Source organism: Coffea arabica, chromosome 11c (genome assembly GCF_036785885.1).
Source record: "Coffea arabica cultivar ET-39 chromosome 11c, Coffea Arabica ET-39 HiFi, whole genome shotgun sequence".
In the NCBI taxonomy this organism is placed as follows: domain Eukaryota; kingdom Viridiplantae; phylum Streptophyta; class Magnoliopsida; order Gentianales; family Rubiaceae; genus Coffea; species Coffea arabica.
The window spans coordinates 20,840,259-20,854,285 of record NC_092330.1 but is presented as its reverse complement, the minus strand read 5'-3'; the positions used below and the strand labels follow the sequence as shown (position 1 = coordinate 20,854,285).

Sequence of the window (14,027 nt, the reverse complement as noted above, 5' to 3'; positions counted from 1 at the left end):
AGTTGTTAATTAGGCATCATTAGATTGAGGAGAAAGGTTTCTTAGCTACTCACCTTAACAACTCAAGAGGAGGAGCAACTTGACACCATAAGCTTTCAAACCACTTCACAACCAAGCTTAACTTCACTAACTTAAGAGATTTTATGGAGTAATTTGAAGATTAACCAGTTGAATTGAAAGATTGGGCAAGATTGGAGCTAAGAAATTGGAGAGCTTTTCTTTCCTTTTTGCTTGATAAGGGCCGGGCAAGAAGCTTGCAAATTTGAGGAAATTTTGGTCAATTTTTGGTTTAAATGGTAAAGTTATGAATAGTAAGTCAAAAGTAAGATTTAACCTCTAAGTGACACATGTCACTTTCATTAATTGCATGCCTAACCTTTTGTCTCTCTCACACCAATCCACTTGGTAACCTCTAAATATCTCATAACACCCAATAAATTAAACCCAGTATCCAAAACTTAACCGAACTGGCCAAATTTTTTCGAACTTTTCGCACTAGCGGGTCCCATGTCCGATATATTCTCTTAATTTTTCAAAAACTATGCGATACTAGAAAAATGATTTAAAAACCATATTTACTTATAAAAATTATTTTTAAGATTTTCCAAATAAGAAAATGTGGAAAAACGTGCAATTAAAAGAAAATAAAACCTAGCAATTAAGAAAATTACGGGTTCTCACATTCTCTCCCCCTTAAAGAAATTTCGTCCTCAAAATTTTCTCCGAGCGGAATCGAGCAAAACTCAAGTAACTAGTAGCTTGTACCTTTTACGTCCTCAGAAGAAACGAGGTTCTTCCTTCCAGTCCCTTCTCTAGTTGACGGTCCAGGGTCGGTCTGGGTTGGCTGCTGGGTTCCTTTCTTTTCGTGCAATAAACTCGGGCAATTAGCAATCTGATGCTCGGCGCTCCCACAGCGCAGACACCTTCTCCCCTTTTCCCAACAATCCACTTCAATATGATTGGATTTCCTACAATAACCACAACTTGTCACACCACCCGCTCCACGACCCTTCTTAGCAAATGGCCTACCTCGCTTACCCTGTTCTGACCTTTGACTCTCACGAGATGCACTCCTTTTCTTTGCATGGAAGGTCTTCACTTGTGGCCTTGCAATTTCTGTCCTTTAAGTTTTTTCTGGAACCTCTATAGAAGTAGTGCTTCGTGCCATTGCTAAGGCCTCTTCGGAAATCCCTTCGTATTTTCTTTTTAACTCTAAATTCTTGTGCAAGAGCTCAATTTTCTCTGAGTACTCGTGCTTCCATCGCCCTTCCCAGTATGCGGCTAGGTTCTTTTGAACTTCTATTTCGTCTCGGAGAACCGCGATTTCCTTAGACATCTCAACCCAATGTGCCATCTCACAAAATTGCTGGAACTCAGATGGTAGCCTGTCGAGCAAAACAAGGGGTCATAATAAATTCTTGCATACACGTGGCACTCTCGGTCCATGTTTTGTTCAGCTGTTATTTTCCCCCTTTTCTTCTCTTGACCCCTAGCCTCGTTTTGTTCCACAGCTATGACCATATCCGCAACTATGTCTTCCTTCAGGTATATATAGTTTTCCCTTCCCTCTCTCTTTTCTTTCCAAAAGGGTACTTTAATGAATGAATGTAGTAAATAAAATAACAAAATCCAACATACCAATTACACAAATAACATATTGCACCTAACACACCATATCAAAAGACGGATAAGCAAGTACACAATTACATATCAAGTTGGACAGATAACCATGTACACAAACACATATACTAACGTCAGGTGCTAGGAATACACGGGCGAACCAAAAGGAAAAGGTGAAGTCGTCCCAGTATCAGCCTGTCTGGTCTCTCACGTCACTTACTATCCAAACTAGATGTCCATTGACCTCTTGTGCTCATTCTAGTCAGACAAAGCCTGTTCATGGTTCCAAAATGAAATCTCCAAATACTTAACACCGCCTCAACTTTAGAGTACTCGGGCACGAGAATCCGAAATAAAATAATTCACATCTCGAGCTGGCCAGTCCCAAGAGTAAACTATCAACAATCGAAATTCCTACCCGACATACCTATCTATCATCCTCAAATACCATAAGAAAATTTAAGGCCTAGAACCTTCGCAATTCATAGCTTATGCTCGAACGAGTACTTAATCCTTCATACCTATTCACCACTCAGTCCAGGCTCACTCCGCGCAGAGACCACGCGAAGCAGGCTCTGATACCACCTGTGACGGCCCCACCTTCCCCTAAGGCGTACCAAAGGGGTTAGCGTACCGCCTGCTCAGCTCTCGCCGGGACTACTAAGTCGATTTACACAAACCCGATATAGTGCGCGCGATAGGACCCAAAGAAAATGCACAATTGGAAACTATTAAGGTGAGAACATGCCCACCAAACCAAAAAATCATAGTCTCAGCGGAATACATTTACTAGACAAGGTTAAACACTTATACATATATGTACATTGGAGTCTTGAACAATTGAATATACAGTGCAATCTGAGGTATTCGTACTACACAAAATATCATTAGGGCTTCATTTTCAAAAGAGCAAGTACAATTAGGGTTTCCAACCATTGAGGAGCAATACAAAATATCTAACTAGCTCAACTCATGCTTCAAAGTCACAGTTCCAAGAAGTGGTTCCCTGCAAGGAAAACAAAGGTAACAGGAAGGGGTGAGCTTTCGCTCAATGAGGTACCAAACATATAGGGGTAAAATCATGGCCTTTCACGTTTAACCCATTAGATACATATACCAAATATAAAAGAAACCAGATTAGACACAATGATTCAAAGGAAAGGATACAGGTGGCTCTCGTTGACTCTCCGTCAACGTAAATAGAACCAACATATCCGTAGACCCCATTTTACACCAATTTTTCGTCCACCAAACATACCCCTACTGGGCCCGAACATCGAACAGAACAGAAGTGGTAATACTCGAGTATACCGGAATCAAGGGTCTCAATACCCAAAGATCCCAAAACAGACTACCGTGGTTTGTTATCTAATCGACCAGGCCCTTGCCGGCCCGACTCGAATAACTAGCCACAGGTGTTGAGCTCAGAGGTCACAGAAAGGTCGTTGGATACAAGTTTCCAAACGACGTCCGAACAGATACAGATACAAATACAGATAACATATACAGATACAGATTCAGATTCAGATTCGCACCAAAATTGGCATATGAACAGACAAGAGAACGAGTGTGATAAAGTACACCCTCGTCTCAAACAAAATAAACAGATAGTGCAGTCATTTAAATCACAGATTGTAGGGCAGAAATCAAGTTAAACAGCAATTGAGGGGAGTGGTACACTCACCGGTTTAAGTACAGATACTTCAAAAGTTTTCACTTCAGATTGGCTTTAATCACCAAGAAACCCTAAAATCATCAAAGTAAACCAATTGAAGGTTTCACATCCAAAATCGAGTAAACGAAATGCACAAGTAAGGCTCGACCAGATGTCATATGCTGCCCCAGGTTCAGTTCTAATACGGAGCACAAAGATAACAGTTGGTCCTAAGGTTATAAACAACCCCCAAAACCCTTTATTTGTACTAAGATCAACTCAATTGAAGGACTCACATAGCCCTAAAATTTTGGGCAGCATGCCCTTTGTATTTACCTATTTTCCCAGCCACTTATGGCTTCCTTATTTTCTCAAGCAATCCCAAAGTCTTACACAACATCATTTCATTATAACAGCCGTTTAATAGGCTCATAGTCATTCAAGTACAAGATTTAGCTAGGAAAATAATCGGAATGAAAGGTAGGTCCTAAAACCTAAAAATAGTTTTGACGTCGTTTAGCGGTTTTGACACCACTGGCACTACGGTTATCAGATGGAGGTGCAAGACACACCGTTTAGAAGCTAAGAAGTAGGGCTACAATGTTGGCCCAGTTTCTAGTGCAACCAGGTCAAAAATGCAATATACTAAACCAGAACCGCAAAAACAGGTTAACAAACCGCATTCTGGTTAACGAAATGTAATTCAGGCTACCTAAGTCCAAATCAAGTGAAACCAAAGCCATTCAAAAGCTAAGACACCAGGCTACATTTCATCAGAAGACCTCAATAACCAAATCAGTCATATTCCCAATCAAATTAGCCAATTACAGAAGCAATTCTCAAGTTCGGGTAGAAACAGGGTAGCAAGGGTATTTTGGTCTTTTCACAAGCTACGGTACTCCGATTGTCCTGAAATTTTGCAGGCATCTCTAGAATATCATTCCCTACAACTTTAATGTTTTAACCCAAGGCTAATTCGGCCTCTAACTATGATGAATAGTGCCAAGTAGAATTAGGGAAAATGAAACCCTAACTTTCCAATTTTCCTTCCAAAACAGAAATTTTCTGCAATTAACTACCATTCACCCACTAAGGCTTCATTCTAGATCATTTTCAATCATCATACATGGCCACACCACATGAATCATATTAAAACAGAAAAATCATAAATAAATAGAAAATGTCATCAATCTCACTAAAATCATAAAATAACCGACAATTTCACCTCTTAAACTACCACAAGTTGTTAATTAGGCATCATTAGATAGAGGAGAGAGGTTTCTTAGCTACTCACCTTAACAACTCAAGAGGAGGAGCAACTTGACACCTTAAGCTTTCAAACCACATCACAACCAAGTTTAACTTCACTAACTTAAGAGGTTTTATGGAGTAATTTGAAGATTAACCAGTTGAATTGAAAGATTGGGCAAGATTGGAGCTAAGAAATTAGAGAGCCTTTCTTTCCTTTTTGCTTGATAAGGGCCGGGGAAGAAGCTTGCAAATTTGAGGAAATTTTGGTCAATTTTTGGTTTAAATGGTAAAGTTATGAATAGTAAGTCAAAAGTAAGATTTAACCTCTAAGTGACACATGTCACTTTCATTAATTGCATGCCTAACCTTTTGTCTCTCTCACACCAATCCACTTGGTAACCTCTAAATATCTCATAACACCCGATAAATTAAACCCAGTATCCAAAACTTAACCGAACTGGCCGAATTTTTTCGAACTTTTCGCACTAGCGGGTCCCACGTCCGATATATACTCTGGGTCCGTTTGGATTCTTGTTTTTGGGCCTGTTTTTGAAAAACTGTTTTTCACAATCCAAATGCTACAGTAAATGTGTATTTCAAAAACAACTCCAAAAACACCAATATCCAAACAATATATCAAAAACAACTCCAAATACATATTTAATATGTTTATTTCAACTTATATATTTCAATTATGTATAGGATATATATATTATATTAATTTAAATATATTTATTTATACATATTATAAATATTTTACTTTATATAAAATATATTTTTATATATTTATATAAATACTATATATTATATATATTATAAATATGTTATTATACATTTATATAAATGTTATATATTATATATATTTAATATATACATAATATATATTATATATATTGAACATTTATATAAATGTACATTTAAACATAATATATATATTTATGTATATTTATAATATACATTTATATTATGTATTATATATAATATAATACATTTATACATTTATATTAATATACATAATATTAATTACACATTTATACATAATATTAATAAATGTATACATTTATATTTATTACATTAATACATTTATACATAGTATTAATATATATTTATAATATATTAATTTATACATTTATATAATATTCATTTATAATTTATACACATTTATAATAATATACATTTATATATTTATAAATATATTTATATTATGTATTATATATAATATAATACACTTATAATACATTTATATATTTATTTATAAATATAATATATAATAAATAAATAAATATAATACACTTATTTATTTATATATAATATATAAATTTATTTATAAATATAATACACTTACTTATTCAGAATAATATATAAATATATTTATTCATAAATATATAAATGTATTTATTCATAAATATATAAATGTATTTATTCATAAATATATAAATATATTTATTCATAAATATATATAATTGTATTATAAATGCATAAATGTATATAAATATAAAAACATATAAATTATAAATTATAAATTATAATATACATTTATATAATATTCATTTATAATTTATATATTTATAGTAATATACATTTAAACATTTATAAATATATTTATATTATGTATTATATATAATATAATACATTTATATATAAATATATGAATATATTTATTTATAAAAGTACAAATATATTTATTTATAAATATTTAAATATATATTTATAAATATTAATAAATGTATTATAAATGCATAAATGTATATAAATATAAAAATATAAAAATTATAATTTATAATTTATACATTTATATAATATTCATTTATAATTTATACATTTATAAATATATTTATATTATGTATTATATATAATATAATACATTTATATATTTTTATATAAATTTATTTATTTATAAATGTATAATTATATATTGTTATAAAAATATAAAAATTATAAATTATAAAAATACTCGAAAATATGTTTTAAAAATACATCTAAAAATATTCCATAAAACATCTACAGTAAAAGTTTTTTATATAATTTTTTAAAAACAACTCCAAAAATAACTAATCCAAACGGACTTGTATTTGAAAAACGAAATGCTACAGTGCTGTTTTTGAAAAATAACCCCAAAAACAGCTAATCCAAACGGACCGAATTAATTTTTCAAAAACTATGCGATACTAGAAAAATGATTTAAAAACCATATTTACTCATAAAAATTATTTTTAAGATTTTCCAAATAAGAAAATGTGGAAAAACGTGCAATTAAAAGAAAATAAAACCTAGCAATTAAGAAAATTACGGGTTCTCACACTCGCACTCGGAGGTCTCAGTCCCGGTCCCACGCCGCTGGGTCCTGCACCGCTAGAACTGCTCGGATCCATACCTACAACACAGTCATTCGTCAGTTCCCTGGCATTTCAGCTTAAAATATACCATTCATCTTAAAGGAATCATAAGGGATCAAATATGCCTAGTGCCTATCACGTATATCCCAATTGCCCAAACCCTCTAACCTAGGCGTTTTGATACCACCTATGACGCCCCTACTTCTCCCAAAGGCGAACCCGAGGGTATCGGCGGGACGCCTGCCTAACTCGCGCCAGGACTCAAAACACAAAACTAATAAAACTATATAAACCAAAAGAGTACTATTCATAATATATTCAATCCCGAAAGAGTATTTACATCCTCAAAAGGAGTTATCGAGACTACTATAGGATTCTATGCTACTAACTAAAAGCAGAAGTAGACCCAAAGACGGGTTCTTTATTTAGATCACCAAAGTAAAAGAATATCTTAGCTGTCCAACCATTACAAACCAACCTAGCTACACTAGTGATAGTGCAAAAGGGTTTCCCCGCATCGTCCCCTGTTAAGGAAAACAAAGGAAAAGGGGTAAGTTAAATGCTTAGTAAGTAAACGGGGTAAAAGCGTAAATTTCATATTTAGATAAACAACTATTTCACAAAAATGTCAAGTCAAGTGCAAAAGTAACAATACAAATGAAGGATACAGGTTGGCTCCAAAGCTACGTCATTTGCCATATGTGACCTCCTGCCGACCCTCCGTCGACCACACTTAAGGCCCGTAGAACTCCACTTGTACACCCACTTAACACCTTATCACCCTCACTGGCCAGTCACCTCATGAAATTGCTCGAACGAACGAAATTGAGTTTGGTTCACAAGCTCGGTTCACATTCTCGGTGAACCGGATTCACAAACTTGGTGACCTCAGACTAGGTTAGACTGGCTTCGGCCAAGCCTCGGCTGGCTCGGATAGTCCATCTAGGTCGGAAGATCGACCCCAACTCACAAACGTCACCCCGAGCTACAAGCTCAAGGGGTTCAAACCCAAAATAAGTCATTTAGACATGTCATGTATAAATATGCATGTAAATTAGGGTTTAGGTCGAGTGCGACGAAGTACACCCTCGCCTAGGTACCCTTTCATTCACCTTAAACACATAAACAAGTTATATACAAAAATGGCCCCACCGGCTCTGTCTAGTTCACCATCGTCTGAAATAGAAGATTGTATCACATTATATCACAAACGGCTACTAACATGCCTAAAACAAGCAAAACGGCAAAATTGGCACATGCAAGTGCGGAAACGGCAAACGTAAACGTGAACAGCCGGCAACGGAAACGGCAGATTTGGAACATAGAATCGTTTTGATCAAATATCAGGGTACGGTTATCGGATTCGAAGTGCATGAGGTACTGTTGTGAATCTAAGAAGAAGGGCTACAACTTTCATGAAGACACCTCAAGCCAGATCTCAATGGAATTAGGACAAAAATGTGCAAAACAGTTCCAGCCATTTTATTTCGGGTTACCAAATAGGCCCTGTTTGAAAGACCATAACTCACGACTCAGAGATTGAAATCAAGAAATTCCAAAGGTGTTAGAAAAATTATTTATAAGGCTATAACTTTTGTGTTTTGACCAAAAGTTGAATCAGTACGGAGCATAGGGAAAATGGGTTCAAAGTTCCTGTCAGAACTGTCCAAATTCGAAGGCAGTTCTGACAACTGATCTTGTTTTGGTCATAACTGAAGCTACAGAACTCGGATTTGGATGCACTTTATACTGTTTCGAAGCTAAGACCAAGATCTACATTTCTTATGAAGGGATCAACACCAAGTTCGCATGTTATCGAGATGGACAGAGCATGGTCAGAAGCAGAATTAAAAAACATAACACAATCCAGTGTTCAAAATAGGAGTGAGTGTTTTGGCTATAACTCGGGCTACACTGATCCGCTTGACCTGAAATTTTGCAAGCACCTTAAGGACTTAAGAAACTACAACTTTTATGTTTTGAGAAACTTCTGAATTAGTACGCATCATAAAGAAAAACTGAGCTCAAGTTCGGATTTGTGGACTGCCCTGTTTCCAATTTTGCCGGTTTCGAACGTCACAAACGTATGGTCCGTTTCTATGGTTCTCATACAAACTTTCAGGCCAAATTCATACCAAATAAACACACATATACCAGCTTCTAATAGCTTCACAAAAGGCCCAAAATTCCTTTCCCAATTTAATCCCAAAACTTACCAAACACTAACCTTAATAAAGATTCTAATCTCACCAACTCTAGCCACTTCAAAACTTAACCCATCAAACCCTAACCAAGCTAATCCTTAACCAAGTTTATACTCCTTGCTTTAGCCTAGGGTTTCTTAACCCAAATCAGTTTTTACCATTCACTCACCAAACCAATGAAACTAATCATCAAACACAACCACTACAAGTTCAATAACACAAGATTAGAGCTAACTAAAATGTTTAACAAGAAACCCTAATTAGGGTTCATATGGCCGAACATCAAGGCCCCAAATTTCACCAAATTAATCCATAAAAACAAGTGGGAAACATAAAAGGCACCATACTCAATCACAACTAACATCCTTTACCACAATAACCACTAGTTCATGAATCATTAACCAACTTAAACCTTCAACTAGACTTTCTTACCTCAAAATAACGTATGTATGATGGCTAATGACCTTAGGCCAACTCCAAGGTGGATTCTTTATGCTTCAAGATGAAGATTTATGGAAGAATTTTGGTTGACCTTTGGAAACTTTCCCTTGTTTTCTTCTTCTTCTCCCACGGCTCCCTCTCTCTATCTCCCTCTCTTGTTTTGCTTTGTTTTGTCTTACTAAAGACTTGGTTAGGTCCCTTGTGACTAATATGTGGTGCAGGACCACTTAGGAAAGATATTTCTTATGGCTAACCAATCACATAAAAGTACCTTATTTGCTTCTTAACCATTGCACTTCAACTTAGCTTTTGTTCCTCTCTTGCCCTCAAACATTTGGAACTCTTTCAATTTACTCCATAGGACTTAAACCTAATCTAGTCCAAAACATGTAATCACACTTAATTGCTTCACTAATCACTTTTCTATCCTAATCACCTATACTTAAACATACTTTCTCCATAATAAAAACAATTAAACAACAACCTTTATAACATTGGCAAAATTAAGGTTTTAAACCCAACTTAAGCTTTCTAATCTATTGTAACACTAGAGGGTTTACTAGTCTGAGGGTTTACTAGTCTGAGGTTTTCTAACTTTTAAACTTACTTAACCTATATAAAATAAATCGAATCCCATAATTACTTACTCCAAAACACGCACTAGAATAGCTAGCTTAACTATAACTCGATCTTGTGCTTAATATAAAAGCTAGGGTTTTAATCTTAACCCAAATTAGGATTTTCTCATTAACCCTAAAACCAAATTTTATCGCACAAATAATGAATATCACCTAATATCAAACTTAAGAACTGACCGGGGTCTCACAAAATCACTTATAGTCCACAATAGAGCAGCCCGTAACATAAATTTTTCTCCCGTGGCTGCATCATAAGTCTCAAAGCCAATGTCAAAAAACTCTTTCAACTCATCAATTAAAGGCCTAAAAAGTATATCCATATCATTTCCTATGCACTTAGGACCTGTAATAATCATTGATAACAGGAAAAAAGGGTCCTTTAAGCATTTCCAAGGTGGTAGATTGTAAGGAACAAGGATTACAGGCCATATACTATATGCATTGTTCATGTTTCCATAGGGATTGAAACCATCAGTTGAAAGCCCCAACCTAACACTATGAGGATCTTTGGCAAAAGATAGGTGAGTTTCATCAAACTCCTTCCAAGCTATTGAGTCAGCAGGGTGTGTCCTTGTGTTTTCCTTAGGAACGCGTCTCTCCTTATGCCACCTCATATCTTGAGCTATCTCCTTGTTTATGAATAGTCTTTGCAACCTTGCTTTTAAGGGGAAATAGTGAAGCACTTTTCTAGGAATTTTAGAACCCGGGGATTTATAACGAGGTGCTTTACATTTTTCATTTGGGCAGTGATCGAGGCTTTCATTTTCTTTCCAATAAAGTGCACAGTCATTTTCACATGCATGTATTTTTTCACACTTGAGTCCCAACTCACGAATTAAATTTTTTGCATCATAGTATGAACTAGGAATTGATGCCATGGGAAAGACTTGATTGAGGAATTTCAGCAGCATGTCGATGGATTTGCAAGTCCACCGATTCATAGTTTTCAAATGAAGGATATGGACAACAAAGGAAAGTTTTGAGTACTTATCACAACCCGAGTAGATACTTTTTTCAGCTTCGGATAATAATCTAAGACACTTACTTGCTTCCCCCTCTTGCTCATTTGGAATATCCCTATTATGTTCCCCCGAATTTCTCCAATTCTCACCAAAGTTAGCAGCACCAACGTCATTTAACATTTCTTGAATATCATTTGACTCACTATTTTCTTCATCTAAAACTATGTTATCATTTTCATGATCATCAGAATCCTGAAACCTTTCACCATGATATACCCACCTAGTATAGCTCTCAACAATTCCCCCACACAAATGACTTTTCATGACCTCCATAATTTGATCCTCAAAGTTGTTGCACACTTTAGATGGACAAGGGAGCTTATATGTGGGATCCTTGCCTAAATAAGCAAACTCAATGAATTCTTTCACTCCTGCCAAATATCTAGGATGCAAGTAATCTTTAATTGTCATCCAACTCCTATCCATGTATTTTCACAAGCACCGTTGATCCTAACACAAAAAAATATGCAACCATGATACTACAAGGACAACACATATAATAAATATACGAAATTAAGCTCAATATAGGAAATTAATCTTCCCATACAACAACAATAAAAATTAAACAAAATAGAACATAGCTATTACTAAATTCAAGCATGTCACAATGTAAGCATATAAAAAAGGGCGAACAAATGATAGTAAAAAGGGCAAACAAATGATAGTAATTACTCTTAGTTATTAAATCATATTAACCATTGTGCACATATATATGCATTATATACATTTCTGTTCAATTGGACTGGCAATTAATAACACGAAAAAAGAAGAAAATAGGAGACGGAGAGCATAAAGGTACCAAAAGAGAAAAAGACAGCCTGTTTGGCAGATTGTAATATCCTAACTCATTTATGATGTCAATCTTTCAATAAACTAAGTCCACAGTCACTCGTTACTAAGAACAAATGATTTCAAGTCACCTGGTTCTCTAATGAGCATAAATAATTAATTTTGAAAAGACATGTAAAATATTTTTCTATAACTCTTACAGCTTTCACAGGTAAAATCCATTGCGGAGAGACTGAATAAGTGAGAGAACCATGCGTTTATTTGAAAATCACCAAAATCCATTTGAATTCCAAAATGGTTTAGGAGAATCGAGGGAAATATATATACAAACCTATAAACTATACAGATTGCTATGGCCATCGTGAAATAGAAGAAAACATAAATCGTAACATGTTATTTGTCCAATAATGGTGACAAAACACAAAGCATTTTTTCTCAAAGACTGAAACCATAAACAAATGAACTGGAAGAGTCACATATACAGTACAGTGGTGTTGGGGCCAATGAGGAACAACATATGTCCAAATTATCCTTAGCCAATTTATGTCTGGCACTTATGTGAACATATATATTCTTGATGTTGGCCCAAGTCCCCCGCAAAATTTGTCCAGTGATCTAAGACCACCACATTCTTATCCGTTATCACTCACCAGTCCCAAACCCTGGTGACCATGCTGAAAATTTAAAATCCTGATGAGAAAATAATTTTATGTTCGAAATATGTTTCCAATCGTTTCCTAGTACTTGATTTCAACAAAGAAAAAAAAAGCATCAGCAGGCTGCCAACCAAATGAATGAATTGATTCAACGCAAAGTTGATTGTGGCATTATGCGAATACATATGCTGGCCGCATCGCGCATAAGAGATATTTTCTTGGTCTCCCATTTGTCAATTTCTTGACTTGAAAGAGACAACCATCCTCAGGTTGTCAACTATTGTTTGAACAATTTGGTTGTCTGACAATTGGATTAAACCCACTAAAGCCCTTTATCATGTATAAGAAAATGTTGACCAAAAATTAATAAGGGTAAAACCCACAAGTAAGCAGAATCCAAAAGGAGGAGATGACTCCATCCATAAATCAAATGAAACCCAAAAAAAAACTGGACTGAAATTTTTGGCAAAAAAAATAATTAGGGCAAAACATTTGGGGGAAAATTAAGGAGGAAAAAGAGAATCAGCATACCTTTTTTTCCAGAGAGTTGGTGCTGAATGTGGTATTCTATTTGATCATTGCGGAGCCAAGATCAATCAGGAGATGACTAGGAGATGTTTCGGCAGAGATGAGGAGAAGTGTTATTTGGTTCTAAGTGTTGGTTGGTAGTGTCTTGTAGAGTGAATGAATAAACATGTCCAATGGTTGGTTTTACTAAGTGTTCAATATCAATTCCGCGCCTTTCCTCAGACTATTGATTTTGAATAAAATTTCAATTCCTTAGATTTCCCCCCTTACTTGTTCAGTAGCAAAATTTCAAACAAAGTTTTTTAGTTTCCAACTTTTTAGTTGAATTAATATTTTACTACTACATTATTACTTGCTACTTTTAATTATTTTTGTGAAAATATTCATAATGGGTGAGAAAATTGTGTTGCAATACTACAAGTGGTAAATGCACCTTGGTTCTGCTTCAAATAGTTAAATTTTTTATGGCATCAGACAGTTGATCCGATGTTAATATTGATATTACTTTTTCAAAATTGTGAACTAAATTACTACAACTTATTTATCTTTCTTTCCATATTTTCGCCCAATACTCTAGAATTTTTTTATTTTATACTAAGGAGAGATTATTTGTTTCAAATGGATAATTTCACTTTAAAATATTGCACTAATATTAATTTACATGACAAAATTTGAGTTCCTGATAGTTAAAAAATTCATTAGAGAGCAAATGTAGAATAACGATTGCTATAGTGTATAAATATTTTAAATCAGATAGTGAAAAGAGAAAGTTGTCACTAACTACTTCTATTATTATCAGTGACAACAACAACCAAGTTGTCAAACAAAGTGAAATTATTACTGATAACATTTAGATAGTCGCCGCTGATGTGGTTTGGCGTGATCTGG

The 14,027-nt window shown here is 34.7% G+C and overlaps 1 protein-coding gene across 1 annotated transcript in view; it reads right to left on the bottom strand.

Moving 5' to 3' along the window:
- LOC113715947 (uncharacterized) overlaps positions 1-11,592 on the bottom strand; it is a 57,936-nt gene extending 46,344 nt beyond the window's left edge. Inside the window, exon 1 of the mRNA XM_072070036.1 lies at positions 10,322-11,592. Within this exon, the coding sequence (XP_071926137.1) occupies positions 10,322-11,592 (1,271 nt within the window). The remainder of the gene's footprint in view (positions 1-10,321) is intronic.
- Positions 11,593-14,027: the final 2,435 nt, after the last annotated feature.